At 39.6% G+C, this 24,777-nt stretch overlaps 6 protein-coding genes across 7 annotated transcripts; 2 read left to right on the top strand and 4 right to left on the bottom strand.

Moving 5' to 3' along the window:
- Nucleotides 1–10: 10 nt before the first annotated feature.
- Nucleotides 11–5,566, top strand: LOC135161866 (menin). 2 transcript variants are annotated; one of them, XM_064119841.1, is made up of 3 exons: nucleotides 11–833; nucleotides 980–2,326; nucleotides 2,670–5,566. In XM_064119841.1, exons 1-2 carry the CDS (start codon nucleotides 266–268, stop codon nucleotides 2,311–2,313), a joined length of 1,902 nt encoding a protein of 633 aa, XP_063975911.1. In that variant the 5' UTR covers nucleotides 11–265; the 3' UTR covers nucleotides 2,314–2,326; nucleotides 2,670–5,566. The 2 variants fall into 2 exon arrangements, with proteins under 2 accessions (XP_063975911.1, XP_063975910.1); XM_064119840.1 differs by having other exon boundaries at nucleotides 980–5,566.
- Nucleotides 5,517–14,204, bottom strand: LOC135161853 (signal-induced proliferation-associated 1-like protein 1). The gene is made up of 3 exons (XM_064119792.1): nucleotides 13,888–14,204; nucleotides 10,553–10,766; nucleotides 5,517–10,431 (listed from the first exon to the last, which is right to left on the bottom strand). The coding sequence occupies exons 2-3, from the start codon at nucleotides 10,755–10,757 to the stop codon at nucleotides 6,191–6,193; spliced, it is 4,446 nt and encodes a 1,481-aa protein (XP_063975862.1). The 5' UTR covers nucleotides 10,758–10,766; nucleotides 13,888–14,204; the 3' UTR covers nucleotides 5,517–6,190.
- A 1,141-nt stretch (nucleotides 14,205–15,345) lies between these two features.
- Dbp21e2 (DEAD box protein 21E2) lies at nucleotides 15,346–17,693 on the bottom strand. Its single transcript, XM_064119844.1, has 7 exons — nucleotides 17,534–17,693; nucleotides 17,185–17,457; nucleotides 16,795–17,109; nucleotides 16,457–16,714; nucleotides 16,266–16,379; nucleotides 15,772–16,163; nucleotides 15,346–15,702 (listed from the first exon to the last, which is right to left on the bottom strand). The coding sequence occupies exons 1-7, from the start codon at nucleotides 17,600–17,602 to the stop codon at nucleotides 15,492–15,494; spliced, it is 1,632 nt and encodes a 543-aa protein (XP_063975914.1). The 5' UTR covers nucleotides 17,603–17,693; the 3' UTR covers nucleotides 15,346–15,491.
- On the top strand, nucleotides 17,680–21,095 carry LOC135161863 (F-box/WD repeat-containing protein 5). Its single transcript, XM_064119833.1, has 7 exons — nucleotides 17,680–18,171; nucleotides 18,392–18,549; nucleotides 18,636–18,813; nucleotides 18,921–19,113; nucleotides 19,311–20,045; nucleotides 20,142–20,354; nucleotides 20,562–21,095. The coding sequence occupies exons 1-7, from the start codon at nucleotides 17,838–17,840 to the stop codon at nucleotides 20,827–20,829; spliced, it is 2,079 nt and encodes a 692-aa protein (XP_063975903.1). The 5' UTR covers nucleotides 17,680–17,837; the 3' UTR covers nucleotides 20,830–21,095.
- LOC135161887 (E3 ubiquitin-protein ligase PPP1R11-like) lies at nucleotides 21,053–24,610 on the bottom strand. The gene is made up of 4 exons (XM_064119863.1): nucleotides 24,363–24,610; nucleotides 22,301–22,409; nucleotides 22,084–22,230; nucleotides 21,053–21,953 (listed from the first exon to the last, which is right to left on the bottom strand). The coding sequence occupies exons 1-4, from the start codon at nucleotides 24,441–24,443 to the stop codon at nucleotides 21,928–21,930; spliced, it is 363 nt and encodes a 120-aa protein (XP_063975933.1). The 5' UTR covers nucleotides 24,444–24,610; the 3' UTR covers nucleotides 21,053–21,927.
- Nucleotides 22,499–24,216, bottom strand: LOC135161875 (succinate--hydroxymethylglutarate CoA-transferase). The gene is made up of 2 exons (XM_064119851.1): nucleotides 22,926–24,216; nucleotides 22,499–22,815 (listed from the first exon to the last, which is right to left on the bottom strand). Exons 1-2 carry the CDS (start codon nucleotides 23,991–23,993, stop codon nucleotides 22,585–22,587), a joined length of 1,299 nt encoding a protein of 432 aa, XP_063975921.1. The 5' UTR covers nucleotides 23,994–24,216; the 3' UTR covers nucleotides 22,499–22,584.
- Nucleotides 24,611–24,777: the final 167 nt, after the last annotated feature.

Here is a 24,777-nt window from a genome sequence, read left to right as displayed (position 1 = left end):
CGTACTGAACTACCAACGACAAATATGACTGAGGAAAAAAAAACAGTGTCGTCACCAATGAGGAACCCACAACTGTATACAACATTTCGACTAAAAATAAATTGATCTAAAACTGATAAAAAAGTTGAAAAGTCATATTGTTGAAAGAGAAAAGGTTTCTGTGCCAAGTGAGTGGTAAAATCCTGGCTCTACGCGGGATAAAGTGGTGGTTTGTGGCGGCATCGGTCTTTAGAATCAGGACCGAGGGCCCCTGAGTTGGAGGGCCATGGCGGGTTTGAAGGATGAGGATAAAGCCCTCTTCCCTGTACGAAGTATATCCTCTATTGTGCAAATATTTGAAAAACAGTTGGCTAATAATAATACTGAACCAGACTTGGCATTACTATCGATACTTGTTGGTGCTGTTGAGAATTCGTTAACCTGCAATCGTTCTATTGCGTCGCCAGAGAGCACTCTTTACGATGGGCCGAAACTTCCAGCAGTTGAGTTCAGCATTGCTGAGACACTTTACTCAAAATTTCATGCTATTATCAAAGGAGCTTTGGATTTGTCGATTTATGATAAGAAATATGCCACCAGGGAGTTAGTTAAAAGGGTCTCAGATGTCATATGGAACTCATTGACCAGAAGTTACTACAAAGATAGAGCACATCTTCAGAGCCTCTACAGCTATCTCACTGCTAACAAGTTGGATTGTTTTGGAGTGGCTTTTGCGGTTGTCGCTGGATGTCAAGTTTTGGGATTCAATGATGTACATCTGGCCATGTCTGAGGATCATGCCTGGGTGGTTTGTGGAGAGAATGGAGATGAGACTGTTGAGGTTACGTGGCACGGTATGTTAAAATTTATCATTCGGTAATTGTTGAGTTCTTTGAGTTATTAAACTGTCATGAAAGGAAAAATCTACATTACATATACAAAAATAATAGATTGACATATAAATGCATTTCAACTTTTTTTTTATCACTTCCATCAACAGGAAAAGGTAATGAGGATAAACGTGGACAACCCGTGGAGGCAGGAATCGCCTCTCGTTCGTGGCTGTATGTTAATGGAAACGCTGTTATCTGCAACAGAGCCATGGAAGTTGCAACAATAGTATCAGCAATAAATCCTAGTCTGAGTGCGACAGCAGATGCTGCTGAAGTAGCACTTTTGCAACAAGAGCTCTTGTGGTTGTTGTACGACCTGGGGCATTTAACAAAATACCCAATGGCTCTAGGAAATCTTGGAGACTTGGAGGAGGCTGCTCCAACGCCTGGGAGGCCTGCTGCAATTATTCTTTTTCAAGAAGCAATACGTTCGGCGAGAAAATTCTATGGCAATGCTCATGTTTATCCTTATACTTATCAGGGCGGTTATCTCTATCGGCATGGACTGCATGCAAATGCACTTGCATCGTGGGCTGATGCTGCTGATGTTTTGCGAAAGTACGATTATTCCCGAGACGATGGAGAGATCTACAAAGAGTTACTAGAAATAGCAAATGAGTTAATTCCCCACACAGTTCGAGCTGACGAGTATCTACTCCGACAACCCCGTTGTTTTGCCTACCTCTTACGTTTTTACGATGGCATCTGCCAATGGGAAGAGGGTGCCAATACCCCTGTGCTCCACATCGGGTGGGCAAAGCCCCTAGTAAACACAATATCTAAATTCGATGCCAGCATCAGGGCTCAGGTAATCATCGAGTGTCATGAAACTGAGTTACAAATGAACTACGTGCACGACGACGATAACCATCACTCCAGAGAATTTCGTAGAGATACAAATGTGGATGAGGGAAATCATCACAACAATAATAACCACCACAACAACAACAACAATACAACAACGAGCAATAACAATAACAATAATTATTGTAAGACAAAGGAGAGATTGAGTGCAGCGAGAGATTTGATAGCGAGCCTGGAATCGAAGGTGCAGTCAACAAATCCTGCACCAATGCATCCGGGAATTCAGGCGTTGACAGCTGCTTGCAGTGAAAAAATACTCAACCGTGATTATTTGTTGCAAGGGGATGGAGAACCTTTTGTTGTACCTCAGGATACTTCATTACCTCCCACCCCATCAACATCTCAGGAAACTCTTGATCCCGAAGTTGAAGAGGATTCTGATAATGATAGTCCCCGAATAACTCTGCACAGTGAAAAAATGAAAGGTCTGAAGGATTTACTTCTCGCTGAAAAATTAAATACACACGCGATTTCTTTGCAATTGACAGCGCAAAGTCAAGTTCAAATTGGGAAGAAAACCAGGGGCATTGATGATTTTGGGGTTCATCAACGACCCAAGAGGACACGTCGAGAGTGATTTATTCTACAGGGTATTTATGATCAGATATTTTACTTTTTTTTAACAAAGTGGCCGGGAACAGGAGGTTGGACCAAGAAATATATCCTGGCACCTTTTTTTGGTAAATGAAGTTTTTAATTGTTGAATTTTTAAAATTTTTGTGTCGCATCCTGGCAATTACTGGAACTATGTAGAAATCTACAATAGGCTAAGTCACTGAGAAAATCGCCTGCAGAGAGTCTCGGCGATATCTTTAAAATTTCTAGGCCTGAAGGAAAATATCTAGATATAACTCTAGATCATATTCCCTCCAGTTCCTTGTTCTTCGTCACTTTATCACTACTTTTTTATTTCGACTTTGCATCATTTCGCAGGGAATTGATGCCTGTGAATTTTCATTTTGGTGCTCATCTCTTCTGAGACAACAGAAAACTCGCTTCCGTTATTTTGCCAATCAGGGTAGTTATAGGATATTTCGATGTGAGGGCAGAAAACTAGTTTTTCATTTTTACGGAGTTAAGTAGAGTGAACAGGTCAATTGCCAGAGGATTAAGGGATATTTGTCAATCAATGGACAGAAGGAATATTACTTAAAAATTGAAATTGTCCTGACAATAATCCCGAATCACAAATTCACCTGTTCCCCCTACCCTCCCACGGATAAAACTACTTTGTTGATGAATTTGAAATCCTATATTTCATCACAATAGGTTTCGAGGGGAATCTTATGATCACAAAGCGTGACTAAATGCCATTTTGCACATGATGCAATGAAAATGGCATAATTTTTATGATTGAGTTTAGATGTGGGGACAAGGCTTAGCTGTTTGTTAGAAGTTAATTGTGTGTAGAAAAGTACAAAACATATTTTCCTTTTTTTATTAGTAATTTAAAAAGATGTGAAAAAAATATGAGAGCAAGTTAGGTCTTAAAATTGAGATTTATTTTTTATTGGCTATATTTATTGATGAGAAAAAACATTCTATCAAGATCAAAATGTTTCTTTAATGATTACTTTTTAATAACTTATTTATTGAAGGAAAAAAATTGACTTATGAATAAGATAGTGAGATTCTTTTTACATTCCGTTCCACTAATCAACTCGAAAAAATCGTATTTTTTAGCTGATATATAATGACATTTCGTTCAATTAATTACGAGTAATGGAGTCCATCATTTGTCATATTTCTATATTTATTAATTCAATTATTGATACTTGTTTTAATGGCACATCGGTCAAGTACTACCCGCATTTTTTGAAATGCGTGTATTCACGTATTAATTTGATTTGTCACACGCTTCAAAAAAATATACATACATTTGCGTACGTAAATTATTTTATCCACTAATTTATTGCTACTTAATAATTAAGTTATAGCATTGTTTCCGCGCAGAATCTCGTGTATCAACCATCGCCATTTTTTTAGCTTCCTGACTGTAGAAAAAATATTTTTTTTCTTTTTATTAAATTCAAGCAAGCCCCTCCCCCAAACAATCAATTGGTTGTAAGTGGATTGTTGTAGAATAACTGTTGATAGAAATTGAGGTGAGAGCTAATTTAGATGCTTAAAGAGAAAAAAAAACTACAAAGAACACACCTTAGTAAAATGAAAAAAAAAAATATTATAAAAATTAATCCACGGAAGATGTGGATTAATTAAATGCGTTACAATGAAAAGGCGCTATCTTGCTGTGATGCTGTTGATATACTGTACGATAGTACTATTGATAGGACTGAGATATTGCGAGGCGCAGCGTGGCTGAAAAAAAAATGGGGAAAAAGTGAATTGCTATAAATTGATGAGTAAAACTAAATGAAATTGTTTAAAAGAAATTAAATATATTCACGCTATAAGAGAACACGTAGTTGATTATCTCGTGTGTGACTAATCCAACTAGTAAATGCGTGTACCCATATACGTATACTATATAAGCGTAATCGTTCAGTATAGATCTGTTTAAACTGATAAATACCATTTTCAGTATTTAGAATGATTTATAAACATTGAAATAATGAATAACACATGAAACGTACAGGGAAAAGTATTTTTCTATTGGTAAAAATTGTTGTGATTCCCATGATTGCTTCAAAATACGTGTGATATCCAGTGTGGGAGGTTTTATTTTTCATCGATCTTCATTGTTTGATTTTGTATGCCTTCGCTGCGTTTTCAGTTACTCCAAGCTCCTGATTTTCTTTTTCTTGGACAGTTCCGTAGCAAAATAGAGAGAGAGAGAGAGTAAGGCGGGAGGCTTCAAAATGTTTTTTGATATTTCCGTCAAAAACAACTCATCCATAGAAATGAGGCAATGCATGATAAATGAATCAACTGATCTCGTTTATTTATTTGACTAGAGCCCGATGTTTTTCGTCTTTTATAAACTTAGTTGATTCACTTAATATGGAGTCCCTCATGTAATTTCGCATAAATTTGTTAGGACCTACCATTTCCATATCCAATTATTAAAAATGAAGATATCAATGTGAAGCATACTCAGTGCGTGCCATAATGAATCATTCACACGATTTCAATTAATAATATTTTCTTTGACAGAAATAGATTCTTCCTAATATTTTCCGATCTGTTACGAAAAGAATAGATAAAAACCTACCTTTCCGATGATAAAAAAAAATAATTGAAAAATTGATCGAAAGCAATAACTAGCTATAATAGAGATACAAGAACGAATTTGAAATGAATCTTTTGTCGGCATAATAGCAAGTACTTAGAAAACTGGAAGGAAGTATATTTACAATATTATTTGATTCACATGCAGCACCAGTGATACATTTCAACGATTAAAATGTGAGAGTAATGAACTCTGCGTCATGTATAAGGATTAATCCAATCAAGATCTTACTGTATACCATTATGTGTTAAAGAATTATCACTATTGTGTAACATCTGATGATTAGTGACTCAAGTAACGGAAACATCAGAAATAGCTACATGTCCGAAAGGAAATTTCAAAAGAAATGTTGCAATTTTACACCAATGAAACATTCATTGAAACTACGTAATGCAGGATTAATTAATCAAAAAAATGTTTTATTGAAAAATATTAATAGTGTTTTCTTTATTATGCTTATGCAGTGCATTCACGCACTCACACACTGTTCTCCAGGAATTACGATTCAAGTTAACAATTTCTATTGTCACTCAACGACAGTACAGTGATATATGTAAGGCATTATAATAAAAAAAAGATACAGATGTCTGTTTCAATTTTTTTCCTCTGTGAACTATAATAAACTATTTTATTATTCTAATATTTGAAGTACATTTATTTCGTCCATTGATTCTCTCCATTTAAATTTATCGAAGAAAAATAATAAATTTTCAGGCAACAATGATTTCAATGAAAAAAATATATACGTTTTATTATCTAAATGCAAATTAATATTAAACGAATATAAAGCATTATTACCGTCAATGTTGTGTATAAATTAACAATGTTTCATTATAATTAATTACTTCTTAAATGTCCTAAAAATATTTGGTCGGTTCATAGCGCACAAATTTCCTCTTCGTTGTTTTGTTCTCTATGCCTTCTATATTCTAAAACTGATAGTGAATGTAATGTGGATGGGGAGTCTGAATATCTTCATAGTTTTAGAATCAGCCTCTCTTTCTTGCGCCGTTGAAAATCATCAACAGTTTAATACTCTTTTGTAAAAGAAAAAAAAAAACAAAACAAATGTTTGGTTGCGATGAGAAAGAACGTGATTACCGTCATCAACAGAAACAAAAATCCAGGATCCTATGTATCATGAAATGGGGATCGAAAATACTTTTGAGTAAAACATTCGATTTCTCACGATTAATTTGATTATAAAGTAACTAAAATGACGTTTTTATTTTAGTTATGTAATTAAGGAAGTGAAGGAAAAAATTTACTGATGATCGATAGTCTGAAAAAACCACTCTGTAAATCTCCTCAATTGCTGTGCAGCAGCATGATTCTCATCCTGCAGTCGTCTATTCTCATCTCTCAATTTCCTCACCTCCTCCTCCAAAGAGAGCCTTCTCCTCGTTTCCCTCGCCACCCTCAGTTCGAGATTCGACAAATGGCTCTGTAAATCCGTTAGAGAAGCCCCAGTCTCATAAACGCTTTCCTCATTAGAATGTGATTGATTTTCCTCTGTGTTATCTCGTACATTTCCACTTACACTCGACACTTTCAATGGAAACAGAGTCTTAGTAACTCGGGGGGACAATCTCTCTTCCTTGGACAGTTTATTTTCACTCGGTGCTGGACTTGAATTTGTACTTGTATTAGAAATAACAGTCGCTGGTCTAGCCATTGTTAAAATAACTTCTGATGCAGAGGAATTTTCCTGTCGATTGGTGCTCGATAAAACACTCAATGTTGTTGCACTGGTTCCGCAGAGATTTTCCCTCGATCTACATCTGTTCTGGATTTCCAATTTATTATTACTATTATCATTTTTATTATTCTCTCTGGTTTCAAGCACCTTGTCAATACTCGAGATTCCAGACTCATTGTTATTACAGCTTACTCCATTTTCTTTGACATTAACATTATTATTCACTTGAGAATTATCATCACCAATGTAGTCTGGATTAATGAGCTTCATCAGGTCTTCTTGCAAAGTACTGGAACAGAGATTTGCTGAATTTCTGTGTGGAGCTCTCACTAGTGACTTTGGCCTGGGACTCTGATTCCTCGGGCTTGGATTTCCCGCCCCAGATCTCTGTTTGTTCGATCTCTTCAGGCCCGGAGACTGATTTTCACAACTATTAGCAAACTCATCCTCACTAGGAAGCGCAGAACTGGGAATATCAGTGCCATTTGCCTCGTAAATCTTGACATCCGTTGGTAGACTTGACATTACATAGTCTTTTCTCGTATACTCAGGGTGAGTGAGCTTGCGACTAAGAGCTCTCTCTGGTAATTCACTCTTTAAGCAAGTCACTTTATCACCGATTATGAACTCATGATTGTCCCTGTTCAATTCATTACGCTCTTCGCGCGTCGACTGATTGAACTGATTCTGCTGATTAGGTTGATTAACGTCAGAAGTATCAGGATCTTGCACGAATTCGTAGGAACTCACTCGTCTTTCCACCCCAGGTTTAATATCTCCCCCACAATCTTCCTTTTTATTTCTCATGTGCACTCTAGTGGATCCTTCAGCATCGTAAATATTGTTATGCTCAGCCGCTTCAAACTGATTTATTGTTTTGGCAACGCTATAACTAGAATTCTGTGCCAACGGAAGAGAAACCGAAGCAGTCAGTTTCTGATGGACATGATGTGTGTGTCCATACAGTTGTCCCCAATTACTTCTATTGAGCTCGTCAATTCTCTGGTAATTGCTTTCATGCAAAACTCTCGGCGACACGTAATTTGATTCTTTAGAATAATACTCATGATACTGATGCTTCGAATTTTTCGAGTTTTTTGGCCCCTGTCTAGCGGGAAGAGGAGGTGGTGGAGTACCATCAGACTTGAGATTATTTAATTCTTTCTCATGTGTCTCCAAAAGACCATCGTACCATCGTTCATCGTGCCCACTAGTGCTATTTTCCTGCATATACCTGGGATCGGTGAAGGATCTGGAACTCGAGCCAGTACCATATCCAGAAGAATTGCTTGATCTCGGTGGACTCATCGACCTTTCGTGATTCTTCTGATACTGTTGAGCCTGCTGTGCACTCTGTTGACTGGAGGTACTCTCAGAATTCGTGACATTCTCATAATCACTCTCATAGTTACCAGACAGATACTCACAGCTCTGTAGAGAGCAACCTCTTCTCGGTTGCCCATCGTTAGTGGGTGGAATTACCGTGACAGTGACTTGAGCACTGGTTTTCAGAAGATCCACCATTTGATCGTGGCTAAGTGTGGAAACTGCCACCTTGCAAATCTCTACCAGTCTTGAGCCTTGTCTGAGACCAGCTTGCCAAGACTGGCCCATACTCTCCACCTGGGTAACAACCCCATCAGGCTGCACATGAAATCCCAATTGTCCTAGACTATTTCTCCTCAAGGACAGCTCAGAGGCCGGAGACCCCTGAGTCACAGCCCGAAGTCTGGCAACGATTTCCATTATCTCATCCCTCTCGGTGTAATCAGGTCTCACGTGAATGCTAATACACTCGCCCTGATGATAATAAAGCCTTAGGCTGTTTGTCTGTGCATGCCATCCCAGGATATTGACACAGGGTGAAACGAATACAGTCTGTCTGGAGTGTTCCTCAATAAGCACGATGGTGTCTACACTGATTCCAAGATAACAATCAGTATTCTGTGTACTCTCTTCCAAAATGACTTGCCAACAAATGGCCCCCCTCTGTGCAGCATCACAGGCCAATCTTGGTCTGACAGTTGGTTTCTTCTTACTGCTAAATGACATAATCGAAAATTTTTGTCCAGTATCAATAATGGTTGTAGTCGAATAATTAACAGCCAGATCCTTCAGATACTCCTGTCTCGTTCTCGTCGCCATGGTTGAGAATTTCTCTGATCGGTGAGCTGCATTTTCAGCATTTATAACTTTGGCAAGAATAAAGTCGGCGAAAGACTTTCCTTTATTGAAAATTGCACCCTTCGGCACCGGAGGTCCGAAAATAGGAACTTCTTTGCTTCGTGAAACAGCAACACTGTACTGAGTATTGTCACTGCACGGATTTATAGCACGAACGATGATGAAAACATGTTGAAATTGCGATCTGATGCGCTTTGGACTGAAGGGAAGAGCACCAGGTTCTTGAAAGACAATTGTTACAATGTCATTACCAATGTGACGTTTTCTCAGTAATTGTTGTCGGTTATTGGGGGTAAATGGAAGGAGTGTTGCGACGTGAAGAGTCACTTGAGCACCTCGATGAGTAGCAGCAACGGTGTGAGTTCCCGTGGAGTCAGTCCTCGTGTCCAGTCCAGCCTTGTAGCCCTCGAAACCTTTTAACCTCACCCTCTGTCCAATTGTCTCCAAAAATTCAAGGAATGCGGGACCCGAGTGCTGATTGTTATACATTTCCTCTTCCGTTCGTTGACCGGCCCGGCAATAGAGTACCCCCACTTTATAACGATTCGAGAGCCCTTGTTCATCAAGCCTAGCTAGGGTTTCCTCAGCAGACTGAGTTCCCAGCTTGAGACACCCCAGTTGGACTTCCGGTGCGACGAGCTCCATTATCTCACGTGTGGGTATTCTACTTGTTTGGTTATTACGCAGGCAAAGGGCTTCCTCTGGGATTGAGCCGCGAAGGGTTAGGAGCTCGGAAGTGCGGACGATTATTCTGTAGTGATTGCCGTCTCTGCGTATGCTGATAGCAACTGGGCCCAGTTGGTCGTCCATACCAAACCAGTTCTGGTGGTCTTTGCCTTGGAAATACTTTCGGTAATAGCGAGCACCTTCGTCGACGCTCTCGATAGGGAGAAGACGTTTTCTGAGGGGGCAAGTGTGTTTCCAGAGGGTCTCTCCGGGAAGGGGCTCCAGAACTGAAACTCCATAGGCTAGAGAGGGCCTGTGACCTCCTGGAGATGACAGTGGGGAGCGTCCAAGAGCCACTTCTCGTTCGCCCTCACCACCAATTTCGTTTCTGAAGAAGGGACAGGATTCTAACAAATCATTACTCTTGCCGTCTCCCGGATCGTCTTGGCTGTCAGTACCTGATGCAGAGCTGCAGTCTGGCCCCTCGTCTGGAGTTGGAGCTCGTATCGTGCTCGCTGCCGATGCCCCAGTGGCTGTGTTTCTTCTCCTAGCGAGCAATATTCCTCGAAGTTTAGCTGCATATCCTAGATTTGCTGTGAGGGACTGACAGTCGTAGTGAAGAAATGCCCTTCTCCGATGCCGTTCCTCCAGGTCTCCTGGAACGACTGTTGAAATAGTGCTACTCCCAGTGGGTGAAGCGAGGGAAGACATTCCGCTGGAGACACTCTCCTTTCCACCCCAGAGTCTATTCAACTTCAGACGTAACTTTGGACTGGAAGACGATGTGGGGCCACAAACCTCGTCAGTAGAGACCACTCCTGTTGGGTTGTCGCTGTGATGATGGCCGTAAAGGCGGTCTGCTGATGTTCGTCCGCTTCGGAAGTCTTGGAGCATTGCAAATAAATTATCTCCCCCGGTTGCTGGATTGCATGGACCTCCAACAACATCGATACTTCCTGCAAGTGCAATAATTCATTTATTACTTTGTCAGATAATAATAAATGAAATAAAATAGCTTATTGAAAGAACAATTTAAGTACTCGGACACTCTTAAAAAAAAAAGGAATTAGATGTTACCGTGAGAACCATATTCGCGTCTTAGTGGTTGAGCATCAACAGCCCGTCCCGTACGCTCTGGACTGTGGGGCAATTCGAGGCTGGAATTTGATCTGTGAAGAGTGAGACCGCCCGCACGACTGACACGACTACCACCGGTGTTACTGCCACTTCCGCCCCCACCTATACCACCACCAGCGGCCATCACCGCCAACTGAGCAATCATCTCGTCATTCTGTAACATAATCGTTTGTTGATGAACACCCTATTGTTTCACTTCAATTTCTCATTTGATTTCATCTGGTTCGAAGACAGGGAAAGTCCTTGAAATTTCAGTCACAGAGTGGAATTCATTCTCGACGGTGTGATTTTGCATTTAATTTCAAATACAAGAACATTCTATAAATTTCTAATTCATTTGCCTAAATTTCGTAATATACTGAGTGAGATCTTCAGTGTGACGATATAAACGTGGAGTGAGAACATTCGGGGAAAAATTAAAGAATCCCCGACTGAACCAGTTATGCAAATAATCCAATTCCAGACATTCTTTCGAGAGTCCTATTGACTGAATCAGTCCACTACCACATTTAAAATATTGCATATATTTTTTTTATTCCTTTACTTTCATTCTTTTTCTCTCTACGACCATTCGTAAATATTTCCTCTGGAATGTTTGACCTGTGTCGAAGACAGGATAGCAGAGGAAGTACCAGATCTGTTTTTGTCTTATCAATTTTTTTCCTGTTCCTCGGTAATCGTGAACAGTATTTTGACGGAATGAGTGACGGTGACAAATGCATAGAGTGGCGAGACCCTGGCATAGCATTGGCGCCTAAGCGTTGGTCTGTCGCAAGGGGCATCGAACTCTACACGAGACTTCACAACCCAACTGCCAGGCCAACACATCTCTCGTTGACTCCTCGTGGTTATTCCACACCCGGCACTCTCTTCCCATCCACTCATCATTGCAATGCGATTCATTCCGCTTATTCCGGTCGATGAAACAAAAATTCAAACTACGCTTCCCTCTTCCTTTCGCGCTGCTCTACCAACTGAGAAGGAAAAGACCCCATCCCAATCTCACCAGTGGTTGTTGTAAATAAAGTAGAGTTGTTACTGTTGCTTACAAAAGTGGAGTCATTTAAATTTCAAGAGGATAGGACATTATCAGGAGAAATAGCGGCAGACTCCCTTTCTGGATTATGAAGCCTCTCCTGGAAAGTGGCTACTCGAATTAATTCAAAAGTCAAATGATCATTTCATTTCTTCTCTGCGAGAAGATTAAAAAAATGTAGCAGTTTCTCATGCCAGAGGGGATTCCAACAATGTATATCTATTTATACCACATTAGCGTGACGAGTGTGTGGCTATAAATGTTGAGGGAAGCTGACATTTTTGCGACATCCTCAAATTTTTCGTAACTCAGAATTGCAAAATATACTTCTAATCGCTAATGAGTAATAACCCTCTATAGCCTCTTTGGAAATTTCCCTTCAATATTGCTTGCAGTCAAAATTCGTCCAGTGAGCTGTTTTTTTCTCCCAGGAAATTATTATTATTTATTTTCCTCACACTTTCTACTTTAGGGAACTATTAATATTACGCACATTCTCTCTCCCTCTCCATCTCGCTAATTAATTCAAACTAGAGAATGAAACGGAAGATCTTATACGCTTTCTACTCAATCCTGGTATGGTTATTGCTTAATGCAACTGCACTATTCTCATATTTATTCCCCTAGAAATCGTATAATTTAGCCTGTTTCTCAATCACAGCAGACCAATGGAAGTTTAGAGTGAATAAGGTTGATTTGACATTTCTATATATGATTTATTTCATGTAAATCGAGTCGACAGTCGATTTAAAAAATTGATGTCGATTTTTGCACTATCGTACACAAAAATCGGCGTTCTTTAATGAAAAAATGGGCAGGCGTTGACTCACTGGACATGAAATACGTCATATCGAAGCCCTGTGCTGCTCCTTATCGCAGGATAAGTTTTTTTTATATTCATTCACCGATAACGGTATGCAAACGTGCAATTGTGTTATTATCCACTTTTCCGGTGATCCGCAGCCATTTTGTGGCAGGTAGTACTGAATTTTATGAATTTATTCACGCATTATACTGAGAAATGAGTAGAAACTATTCCCCCTAGGTGCATAATTGCCACCATTTGTTATTAGTTTCCTCACTCATTAAATTCTCTGTTGTTACCTTGTACTTCTTACAATAAAAATTGTTGTAAAAAGTGTCAGTAGAGCTCATTTTTCGTAGAATTCAACAGAAATACTAATTAGCAAGTGATGAAAGAGACAGTAAAATGTGTACTAAAATTGAATTGGATATCGTTAGCATGAAAGACACTCAATTGCAACCGGTAAACGGCTTTTGCCGTTTCCTCTACTATGTAACTTCCGGTTAGATTCACCGTGACAATGATTTATGATGCAAATAGTCACGTAAATTGACGGACTAACGATCCGCAAAGTTTTGAAAATCCTACAGATAAACATTTGATAACCAACAGGATTCAATAATTAACAATTAACGGTACCATCTTGCGAGATAATTCATCATCAATGATTCTGTTATTACCAGCAACTGTAAATGGAAAATAAACCGATAACAACTGCAGGCAAATGAAGATGTCTTCCATCATGTTTTCAAATTGTTTAAATTCTTTGGGCCATTGTAATTTTGTCAAATTTTGAAGGAAAGCACAGTATCCATTAGCATGGGCTTGAGGTGGGTCAAAGGGGCACCCAAAGGCATTCAAATAATTTCTAAAACCGTCGAATGTACCATACAAATGGCAAAGTAAATCAGTCAAATGTTGAAACCTCAAGCTGATAAAAACAATAATTTGTCGCATTCTCTGGTAGAATGATCTGGATATAGTAAGTGTTGTTCTTGTTGCTGAATGGCCTCGAAGACAACGGGAACGCTGGTCTCTCGTGCCATTAAAAAAAAACGAGAGGCCAGAGGAGACTACCAGTGAAGCATAGGTAATAAAAAAATGTGATACAAGGCATGGCAGAAGCCTGGCGGCTGCAACGTCAAGACTAGTGTATACCTAGTACTACAGCCCTGAACAACTCGAAAACGCCTCGCTTTGTCCTGATGACCAGAAATGCTACAAACGGCTAGATACCCGAACACATACCCAACACACACACTCTCGACATCCAATGCACACACAGATCCATTCTTCACTGATCCATTGAAATTTACGGATGCAGAGTGAAGAGAAATGAGAGAGCATCGCAAGAATTGCATCACAATGGTGGACGTAGGTGAGTTCCCTGAATTCATTTCAAAGAAGATACAGTGTAAATGAAAATTTACAAACCCAACATTTCTCCAGGGCATTGTTCCCTCGTAGACACTTCGTTGTTGATGGAAATAATAAATTCCTATTTTATTGTCGAGGCACAAACGGTATTTTTCCAAATATGTTTAGAGCAATCAGGGTAAACGAAGAATTTATCACTGTTTTCCACGTTTATTTGGCTCGTTGTGATATATTTTAAGGCACTCACGTGAATCACTGATTTCAGTGGTGGGACAATAACTGGGTGCAAGCGAGGCACAAGCAGAACAAAACTGAAACACGTAAACGCGTCACTCAGGTAAGGTATGCCTAGAGAGGTTGGCGTCATACACAGATAGACTGAGAATACCAGCGAGTGCAGCTAAGAACTGCGGGGAGACTCCTGACAAATGGTTTACTATGGAGCTTGGGCCGATGGTGGGGGCCCAGTGGGAGTGGAGGGGAACATGCCGATGGTTCCGGTGACCATCGTGGTGGATCGAGGGATCGATTCTTATTGTCGTTCAGGCTCATTCATGTTTGAGAAATAAACACATATTTTTCACTTTTTTTTTGAAGAACGAGGGCACGTTCTCATACGCCATTTTTTTTCTTCATTACTGGAGGAGGGTTGTCATGTGGAACTTCATACTCGGATCATATAGGTGGAACGAAATATTTTAAATTACTCGGCTGTTGGGTGGGGATAATCGGGCTGACGTATCTCTATGTACGGTCGATACTCACAAACACACAGTTGTTTCATTCGAAATTATTCCGATGACTACAAATCACACCGGTTGATCCTGTTCTCAGCGTCTTTGGTGTCTTGAATTAAAGTCGCAATTCCAGGCATTTCCGAGCCGACCTGACTCACCTTTTTCTTCGCTCTTCTTCGTTCGTGTTTCTTGGTTTTTTCTTGGATAGAAAAATTTCATATTAAATAATATGATCACTTGTGATTTTTAGTTAGGGGCATTCAACAATTCAATAAAAAAATAGGCCAGGTGCCCAGCAACCCTGTCCCCCCTAGTCCTGACTTAAGTTTTTTTTCTTCTCTAACATGTGCCATGATTCATCTCGAGAATTTGTTAAAATTTGTACCTAACGCCACTGAAAGTCTTGCCCCTGTCCCACATGTCACGCATATACCCACGCTAATTGCCGCATCATCATTATTATCATCGTGGAAAAATACTCTTTTCTTCTCAAATTTTCTCATTACGGGATTGAATAATTGGTGGGGACTGTCATGGGCGGAAAAAAAATTGTCAATCAATTTTTTCAGCGAACTCGATGTTATCAGTATTTTATGGAGAATAATGAGAATTTCTCTAATAAAAAGGGGAAAAAATGGCAATGAGTGTAGATAATGCCGGATGTGATGGTAGTGAATGGACGGACGGATGGGTGGGTACGGACGGCAGGTTTACATTTCCTTCTCCTACCAAAATTGCCGCAATTATTTATTGAAAACAACGGCAGCAGGTTGGACTATTTTGTAGAGAAAATTTTATCCAATGCTGAATACATTGTTTCAGTTATTTCAATATATACTTTTCATCAGTAAAATGATGCAGCACCTACTTCAGGTGTCGAAGAACTGCAGTTGGAGGATTTAGGTTCTTTTTCTGTTCTAATTTTTAATGTTGTGGTGTTGACGCGAGCAATTCCTTGAGTTCTGTATCCATTGCTTTTCGATGAACCTGCTCCTCATAATCAAAGATTGGTAGAGCTCTTCCTCGTCTCGCTGCTCGCTCGACTTTGTTCGTTAAATCAATTTCGAGTGGACGGCATATGAAATTAATGACTCTACCTGGAAATTTGCTACCCATTCGGCCTGTTCTACCACACCTGTCATCATGAAAAACAATTAATGCATTTCATTCCAAAAAATAAAAAAAAAATCACTTTGCCATTTACCTGTGGATATAATCGGCTGTGTTCAGAGGAAAATCATAGTTTATAACGCAGTCAACTACTACTGTATCTAACCCTCTCCCCGCTGAATTAGTAGTTGACAAAATGTGAGCACTGCCATTGCGAAAGTCCCAGTATTTATCTCGACGAATTTCAACTGGGTGATTGCCATTCAGAGCAACCGTTCTCACATTCATCTGGTTCAGGAAGATCGAAATCCAGTCAGCTGTTGCGGAACTGTTGCTGAAGATTATTGTCCCTTGCTTGCGCAGAGCTCTAGGTTTTACAAATTTCAAAAGGAGAGCGGGTTTCTGGAGAAGGCCAACACGCCAGAATTTTTGAGGAACGAGAACTTTGTGGATGTTCTGGGTTTTGACTGGAACTATTGAAGTAGTCTGGTATGACAAAAATATTTTTAATTAATGCTTCGTTTGATCACACGAAGAAGTCAATCACGTGACAATAACAGAGAATAATATAGTGTAAAATAAACTTACATTTATGCATTTGTCTAGATATGTAGGTAATTTGTCAGGCATTGTAGCTGATAACATCGTCAACTGGCTGCTGCTGGGGGTATTATTAGGTGCAATAGTCTGTTTAAATCCAAACTGTACGAGAAGAACAATCAAAGAAATGTATTAAAATTTGAACAAGAAATTACATAACTGAGTATATGCAGACTCACATTAATTCTTCGGAGAAAAATGGACAATTTTTCATCGAACGTTTCATGAAATAGAGCATGAGCCTCGTCCAATACCGTATGTCGCACTTCATTCAGATGATAAATTCGGTTTGTTGTTAATTTGCTGGTCATGCCAACAGTTCCAATAAGTATATCAACATTTGCAACGGCTGGGTTGCGCATTATTTTGCTAGTCCTGCCACCGATCAGAGTTCGGATGGAGACGTCGAGATTGTGAGTTAATTTTTTCAACTCTGTCTGTTAAAAAAATAGAGGACATGGTGTGCAAAAACTTCTACTCTATCTGCTCATATTGACACACTAATAATTATACTCACTCCAACTTGCAACACGAGTTCTCTGCTTGGCACGAGGATCAGAGCGAGGGGAGAGTTCGGCCTTCTATCAGGTAATAAGGGCTTCCATCGCAAAATCTGATCAATCATTGGTAGTAAATATGCCAGAGTTTTTCCAGTTCCAGTTTCTGCTTGAATAATTGTGTTCTGTCCAGCTAATACTTCAGGGATCGACATTTTCTGAATATATGTTGGTTCTTCAAATCCCAAATTTCTAACGGCCTGTTCAACTTCTGACCCAAGTCCCAAATCTTGAAATGTCTGTCTTCTATCGTACAGTAACTGGTTATCCTCTTCCTGGGGAAATAAAGTCGTTAATAAGCCCAATATTTTCAATGCAATTTTTAATAAGTATTTACTATGGAACACTACCTGTATGTCCGGATAAATTGTAAAGTAATCTCCCTTTGATTTATTATGATGCCAGCCTTGTGAGGCTATGGGTATTGTATCCAACTTTTTGAACGCTGTGCCTTTATAAAAATTGAATTCCTTTCGTTTGCATATAACTATGGGCGTGCGATTATCTTCCACCACAGGTTCGGTAGAAACGTTGTCAGCTTCTTTCAAGTCGTTCTCATCGTCTTCGTAGACTGTATTTACGGGGATTGTATCGGCATCGGATTGCATACATCTCGCTCTTGACTGAAATTCCGTAATCAACAAAATAATTCATGTATATTTGTAATAATTTTTTAATGAGGATGGAAATGACTCTTACAGAGAAGGCACCGAAATGACGCGTCTGCTTTCCTGTAACTTCACAAAGTCTGCAAAATGACCGAAACATTTTTCTCACCACTCACTAAAGTTGATAACAAATTGAGAAAATTATTTCGTTACTCGCACATGCTGACTTCCAACCATAAATAATATATAGTGACTTCAATTGTGAAGTTCCCACCGTTACCACTAGTCGGCGAGTTTGCTGCTGGCGCTATCTGATAGAGAGCTTACCAAAGAATCACCGACTCGTTCACTGACAGGAATCAGCTGTTTCAGTAAACAAAGAGTCTCCAACTGAAATGGACGTCGCGGATCAAGCAGCTAAACCTCCATCACCATCCCCGTCATCTCATAATTTTACTCCAGAAGATGAAAAGCTCCAAGAGAATTCAAGGAATAGCTCTCCTCGTGGATCTGTGGCGTTTGTGTCTGATTCTCAGGACGGGGACAATAATTGGTACTACCTCCCGGATCCCATTCTTTTGAGTGTCTTCCAGCTTTTGACTCCAAGAGAAGTTGTCACTGCAGGGGAGGTCTGTAAATCGTGGAACCGAGTGTCCCAGGATGAACTTCTTTGGAAAGAATTGTTTTATAGGACCTACAAAATCGAACCGAATGTTGGGATAATGCCAGGTATGTCATGTGTTCAGATGGACGAAAGAGTAATCGAGAGTAGTAGGTTAATTGTGAGTTTTAATTATTAAGAGTGAGACGAGCTCATAAGAAGACATTCGCAGAAATTAGTGAAAAATTCTTTCGACAGGGAATTAGCCGACAAGCAATGTAATGAATCCTTTGAAATTTGGTTTGAGGAATTTTTAAGTCAGTGAATTTTCATGAAATTCCTCGTCAGGTAAAACCTCATGGCTTGGGGAGTTCAAGAGATTAACATATCACACCCCCCTCTTGGAAACCGAAATTCTCAGGGAACATTCTCACCAGGTCCTACATGTCAGCTTCTCCCACAATGGCAAAATGTTCGCCACCTGCTCTAAGGACGGTTACGTCTTGGTATTAATCATTACAAATTATATTGACTAATTCGATCGTATCCTCTATTGCAGTGTTATCATGTTTTCGCTTCCATTCTTCAATAGGTATGGGACAGTTCATATCCAGTCACGATTAAATACCAGCACGATATGAAATTGTTCAGCTGGAAGTACACACAATTTTCTCAGTTCAATTCTTCTGATACATTACTGCTGGTCTCTGGAGTGCATTTTGGTACTTTGCACAGCACTTCTGGAGAAATTGCAGTATTCAGACTGGCACGTGAGTAATTTATTTTATATTCTGTTGAAAATAAATCCTATAATGTTAAAGGTCGGCGAACAATGAGGCGAACGACAAAGACTATCACACCTCATTATCTGTTTCAGCTGGATTCGATCTTCAGTGTAGAGTAGTTAATAAACCTTACGACATATTTGGCACATGGTACAGTGAACGTCACTTGTTGAGCGGTGATTTACACTGGCTTGCACACCTTGTCAGCTCTAGCGTACTTTGGCTCAATAAGGCTAACCAGGAATCGGCGAGCGAACACGTGCCCATTATGAATCAACTTTACAGGTAATTTGCATAGTGATTAGCTTTTAATGAACAATGGAGCATTACCAATAATAATGTGCCCCGTTACTTTTCTGCTTTTTCAGTTGCATGTCGTATAGACATAGGGACATTGTCACTAATTTTTATATTGTTAAAAAAACTGGAACACATATGTATGAGTTACTTGTAATTATTATTTTTCTTTTCAATGAATGGAGATTCTACAATTCGAACGCAGCATCAATTCGCGCAGTGATGGTAGCAAACTGCCTCTGCCCTGAACCGGCAGAAACCGAAGAGCAAGAGAATCATAAAGTAACTTCCCACGAAAAAGAGGAACGAGGAAATCCCCCGAGCCACCGAGACATTTCTGCCTCTTCCAGCAATAGCCAAACCGGCGATGTTGGCGGAGTTCTTCACCACGCGTCCCCCAGAATGATGTACGGTGCTCTGGAAAGTGGATTTATCAACTGGAAGCGTTTAGGCGACGGTTTTGACTATGCCAGCCCGATAAGATACAACGAGGAATACAGACAGGTTGAGATGGAGAAAGAGACAATGGATAGTGACAGTGATGTTGAAAATCCGTGGGAGGATGACGAGGAGGTATCGACATCTTCTGAAACCGCCGAAGACTGTGATTCGGATGATTTGGCGGATAATCCGGAGAAATTTCTCATTTTTACCACTGGGTCGAAAACTTATACCCCCCATCAAGTTGGATTCAAGAGGATGAAAGCTGTAAATTTCCCGAGGCGATTGGACCCCGGACCCTCTCTGAGAGAGCGTTTAGCCGAACGAGAGAGAGAACGAGAGAGACAAAATTCTGGTTCTTCAAGGCCTGAGCCTAATTGGCTGGACTATGACTCAGTGGCTGAAAAATTCGATAAAGTTGATCACCTGATTGATTTACATGGGCATATCATAGGCATGGGGCTGTCACCAGATCACAGGTACAGTGAGAAATAATTTTTCAAGGAGAAACAAGTTTGAATAGTTAGAATTAATTTACATTATTGTTTTTTTTTTCATTTTCATTTTTATGAAAGGTATCTCTACGTCAACACTAGACCTTGGCCGAGAGGATATGTCATTACAAATCCCCTACAGCCTCCACCTATTGCTCAAGAAATAGATATTCATGTGATTGATCTTGTAACCTTGAAACAAGTCGGTACAATGCTGAGAGCGCACAAGGCTTATACACCTAACAACGAGTGTTTCTTCATTTTTTTAAATGTGTGCGATGAATATGTCGCAAGGTGAGGTGATAGTACTGGTATTTAAACGCATTGAGAAGGGATGAGTAGCGTTCATCTAATATTAGATGGAGTCAAGGGCTTATTATTTAAAGAAAAATGCATACACAAAAGATTTAGTGTTTAAACATATAAGATCTTCCATTTAATTTTTAGTAGTTCTTTAATGGACAAGAAAAGTTGGGATTTATCGAAATATTTATTTTTTAGTGGAGCTGAAGATAAACATGGATATGTGTGGGACAGACATTATGGCGTTTGCTTAGCCAAATTCCCTCATTCAGATGTGGTCAATGCCGTTGCATTCAATCCCCGGGATTCAGAAATGCTCGTGACGACGAGTGATGATTATGATGTTAAAGTATGGCGGAGTCGCGCTACAGTAAAAGCTCTAGGGCTCGATGAAAATACATTCCGGCGAGGACTGGAGGTGCGAAAGAGACGCAGGTACCACCGGAGTAATTGTAGTGTTGACTGATAGTGTGAAGTGTCGATTTGATATCAAGTGCTGTATAGATAAAAAACGATGAGGACCATCTCAACATTCTAAATATTTTTCGGTTTTCTAAATTGCACTCTTCATGCTGAATCAAATCTCCCGAGTGATCGTTGACCGTTCCCTGGTAGACGTAATTATGAATACATCGTAAGAACAATATGAGACAGCTGTGCAATGATGGGGATTTTTTAAAAGTGAATCATTTAATTTCTCAGATGTATTTATTACGTGCTACATTGACTTTTTGTCTAAATACCATTTTGTAAATAGCTATTAACAACGAGTGATCAAATGTTCGACTAGCACGTAAAAATTCTCATTTTAATCCACGTTCAAAAATGCAGAGTTGAGTAAATAATTTGAATTATAGAAAACGTTAACAGTTGATAATTTTTACGCGTCACCTGAGTTACGGGTAATGTTGAATTTAAATAGAGCACAAAAATATATTGTTTAAGAATATTCGTAATCAGAATTCGTCATTTAATGGAGCAATCTAATGAGAAAATGATAAACAATGAGCCCACACTCTTTGCTGATTATTTTATGATGTCAGACACCAAAATGTTGGACTCATCCTTTTTTTAATGATTTCTTTACAGAATTGATAGTAGATAGTTTAAGTTCATTCATATTTCACGGAGCTTGAATTTCTCGTACTAAATAGTATAATGGCTTTGTTCAATTGTCGTAGAGAATATCGACATTCGTAAATTGTTTGAATTATTATTTAGGGGAGTTAAAGTTAAATGTTACTTTCAGCCGACAATATTGTATCGAATGGCTCTGATCTCAATGTTGGAAAGCTACAATATTAGTATTTTTAAACTCCAGCTTATTTCCACGTTGTGATCTACAGTATTTTAATTGTTTTAAGTGATGCTCTTCGTGAAAGGGAATATTGGATTGTTAAGTCAAACAGGTTTGTACTGCGTATCGAAACATTGCGAGCGTCAAAGCTGGATATAATCATGGAAAACGTCATTGATAAATTAATTAAATATTAAGTTGTATGAACTAAACTATTGTAAAATTTATACAATCCAGAGCATTCAGTCCTAGGAGGTCGGTAAGGTTTCAGGTGGAGCCAGTAACAATTGGTTCTGAAACAGCAAGAACATGCAATTGTTTATAGAAAATAATCCATGGAGACCATGCTCCCTGTACAGATGTAAAAATTCATCAGGGTAAAAATTAATAAAAGGGAGAGGAGGAAAATCAGATGGTTCATACCAAGTTGCGATGATATGCTATTATCCCTTTGTGGTGCTATGGCCTTTTTATGGGCCTCCTTGTGCCCATGACAGTGCTCACATTCGTCGTCACTATCCTCTGAGCTGCTCTCTCCAAAGTCCTTCGGTTTCTCGTAGATACAACAACCTAAATGATACGACAGAAATTATCTAAATAATTCGTTCATTAAATTGACATTCATGAGATGAATTCTCACATTTTGATTTTTTCTTGTTCATGTTCTCATTGTCCACTGTTCCCGATGTCCACTGGACTTTTTTGCTTGATCTTGGCTTTCGGAGGCATAACGTTATTGTTGGAACTTCCTGGAAGCACAAAAAAATCTTTTCGATGAGGATTTATTGAACGAGAAGAAAATATTAAAGTCATGAAGTTTGTAACACAATAAATCATGTTTTCGACATATAAACGCGAATTTATTGATCCAAAATATGAAATTGTATAAAAAATATGAGAATCTTTGAACCATATGTTATCAGCTCATTGTATGATTTTTTTATCAATAAGAACATCAATCTCTTCTTTTGAGTATCCTAGAACATCTCTCAACACTTTCTCCGTATGTTCCCCCAATGCCGGTGGTGTCGATCTGACTTCATTAGTTCCATAACTGAGTTTGACAGCCGGTCCAACCACCTTAACTTTTCCCATCTTCGGATGCTCCATTTCTCTGACCATTTTAATCTGTCTAATGTGGGGATCATCGAAAACCTATAAATGATACATCACTTCAGCAGGCAATTAATAAACCAAGATTAATTCCTAAGAATGTGACGGTCATCAGTTGACTCATTTCACCGTTGAATTTCGAACTCCGTTACCTGTTCCATGGTGTTAATCGGCCCGTAAGGGAAGGGTGATCCTTCGAAAGCAGTCGACCACTCCCTATTCGTCTTGCCCTTGAATTTCTCCCTCAATATCTTCAACAATTCATCCCTATGTTTTACCCTAGATGTGTTGTCCTTGAACCTATCATCTTCCCCTAATTCTGGTAATTTCATTCTCATTATCAGCGCGAGGAACTGAGCATCACTTCCAGTCCCCACAGTCATGAATCCATCAGCAGTTGCAAAAGCCTCATAAGGGACAATGCTCTCGTGTTCAGAGCCCCAACGTTTGGCCTCTTTTCCCCCGTTTAGATAGTTCGATCCTACGTTGATCAATGTCGCCAGTTGTGTGGCAAGAAGGTCGCACTGGATCCATTGGCCTTCGTGGGTTTTGCCTCTTTGGAGGAGAGCTGCCATTATGGCTCCATGAGCATAGAGACCCGTAGCTATATCAGTCATTGCTACCCCAACTTTGCAGGGAGCACCGTCTTTAGGTCCAGTGATGTGCATCAATCCTCCTATCGAGGCAGCAATCACATCGTATCCTGGCCGGTCAGCGTAAGGCCCTTCATATCCATATCCAGTTAATGAACAGTAAATTATGTGGGGAGCTATAGGTTTAATATCAGAGTAACCCAACCCCATCTTTTCCAATTTCCCAGGTACGTAATTTTCAATCAACACATCCGATTTTTTCGCCAATTCATAGATTATATCTCGACCTTTCTTCAGGTCAATGCAAACACTCTTCTTGTTTCTGTTCACGCTCAGGAAGTAAACAGAGTCTTTGGTGTTGGCGAGGAAGGGAGGACCCCAGTGGCGACTCTCGTCTCCTCCTCCTGGTTTCTCGATTTTTAGGATTTCAGCCCCATAGTCACCCAGGATCATAGTGCAGTAAGGACCCGCCACAATGCGAGTCAGGTCCAGCACCCGAATTCCGGATAAAGGGGATTTGTCATGGAGAACTTTGGACATAGTGATGGGACGCATTTGGAGGAAATGATTCGAATGTCGGGAACTTAACAGTTCGAAGCACTTCATAGAGTTTATTTTCCCAGCCATAATGATGATTTGCACTTTTCACACTGGGGACTATCTCAGAAGATATCAATAACATTCCATCAGCAACAAACTAAGTTGTCGTTGGTGGAGTGATAACAAAAAAGACGAAAATAGGCCACAATTTACGCCTATAGCTAATATTTATTAATGCTTATAATCAATTAATGATTTAATTATTGAGGAGGTTTCCTTGTGAATAGTTCACCAATAATATTCGCCAACAAACTGAGTTTCCATGGGGGTAATCGCGCCAAAGATAAGGAACCGAGCGACGACGAATGTCCAGAACACGAAGAAAATGGGGAGAATGAAATAATAAATAGCGCTTTGATGGGTATAATTCACTTCTCAGAGGAATAAATATCTCACCTGTGGACCATCGCTGACATCTCCCTCCAGGACAGTCTCTGTTTGCGTCTGCGAACTCGACGGGCCTGCCATTCTATCCATTCAAGGATCTTGTCTTTAGCAGATATGCCTTGAAGTCTGATGAATGTTAGTTGAAATTATGATAATTATTGAATAACAATTAGGGTGGCAGTTTAAGGTTAACACTGAGTCTCACTGTTTTTAGTGTATGGTTATGTATACGTGCATCAATTTTGAGGTGAGATCTAATGATCTTTCTCCCTTTCCACCTGTGAGACCTAACTGAACCTGTGGGCTGGAGCGTTTTGTAAACCGTCCGATGTTTTTGGAGTCTCCCGGAGTACTTACCTAATATTTATGTACATTTGTGTTTTGGATAAACACACAAGTGGTTAAAAAATGTTGATGTTTTCTG

Source organism: Diachasmimorpha longicaudata, chromosome 4 (assembly GCF_034640455.1).
Source record: "Diachasmimorpha longicaudata isolate KC_UGA_2023 chromosome 4, iyDiaLong2, whole genome shotgun sequence".
Lineage (NCBI taxonomy): Eukaryota > Metazoa > Arthropoda > Insecta > Hymenoptera > Braconidae > Diachasmimorpha > Diachasmimorpha longicaudata.
This window is presented reverse-complemented; position numbering and strand designations above follow the sequence as displayed.

What these genes read in the sequence shown, in the direction of transcription:
- LOC135161863 (XM_064119833.1), top strand. Translation starts at nt 17,838, where the DNA reads ATGGACGTCGCGGATCAAGCAGCTAAACCTCCATCACCATCCCCGTCA. An exon ending in CTAAGGACGGTTACGTCTTG is followed by an intron (nt 18,550 to 18,635) that starts GTATTAATCATT and finishes ATTCTTCAATAG; the next exon opens with GTATGGGACAGTTCATATCC. An exon ending in GGGCTGTCACCAGATCACAG is followed by an intron (nt 20,046 to 20,141) that starts GTACAGTGAGAA and finishes TTTTTATGAAAG; the next exon opens with GTATCTCTACGTCAACACTA.
- LOC135161866 (XM_064119841.1), top strand. Translation starts at nt 266, where the DNA reads ATGGCGGGTTTGAAGGATGAGGATAAAGCCCTCTTCCCTGTACGAAGT. An exon ending in TGTTGAGGTTACGTGGCACG is followed by an intron (nt 834 to 979) that starts GTATGTTAAAAT and finishes TTCCATCAACAG; the next exon opens with GAAAAGGTAATGAGGATAAA.
- LOC135161853 (XM_064119792.1), bottom strand. Translation starts at nt 10,757, where the DNA reads ATGATTGCTCAGTTGGCGGTGATGGCCGCTGGTGGTGGTATAGGTGGG. An exon ending in ACGCGAATATGGTTCTCACG is followed by an intron (nt 10,432 to 10,552) that starts GTAACATCTAAT and finishes TTGCACTTGCAG; the next exon opens with GAAGTATCGATGTTGTTGGA.
- LOC135161875 (XM_064119851.1), bottom strand. Translation starts at nt 23,993, where the DNA reads ATGGCTGGGAAAATAAACTCTATGAAGTGCTTCGAACTGTTAAGTTCC. An exon ending in CGATTAACACCATGGAACAG is followed by an intron (nt 22,816 to 22,925) that starts GTAACGGAGTTC and finishes TATCATTTATAG; the next exon opens with GTTTTCGATGATCCCCACAT.
- Dbp21e2 (XM_064119844.1), bottom strand. Translation starts at nt 17,602, where the DNA reads ATGTTTCGGTCATTTTGCAGACTTTGTGAAGTTACAGGAAAGCAGACG. An exon ending in TTTTTCTCCGAAGAATTAAT is followed by an intron (nt 16,380 to 16,456) that starts GTGAGTCTGCAT and finishes CTTCTCGTACAG; the next exon opens with TTTGGATTTAAACAGACTAT. An exon ending in ATCTAGACAAATGCATAAAT is followed by an intron (nt 16,164 to 16,265) that starts GTAAGTTTATTT and finishes TTGTCATACCAG; the next exon opens with ACTACTTCAATAGTTCCAGT.
- LOC135161887 (XM_064119863.1), bottom strand. Translation starts at nt 24,443, where the DNA reads ATGGATAGAATGGCAGGCCCGTCGAGTTCGCAGACGCAAACAGAGACT. An exon ending in ATGTCAGCGATGGTCCACAG is followed by an intron (nt 22,410 to 24,362) that starts GTGAGATATTTA and finishes TTGTGCTTCCAG; the next exon opens with GAAGTTCCAACAATAACGTT. An exon ending in TAGCATATCATCGCAACTTG is followed by an intron (nt 21,954 to 22,083) that starts GTATGAACCATC and finishes TTGCTGTTTCAG; the next exon opens with AACCAATTGTTACTGGCTCC.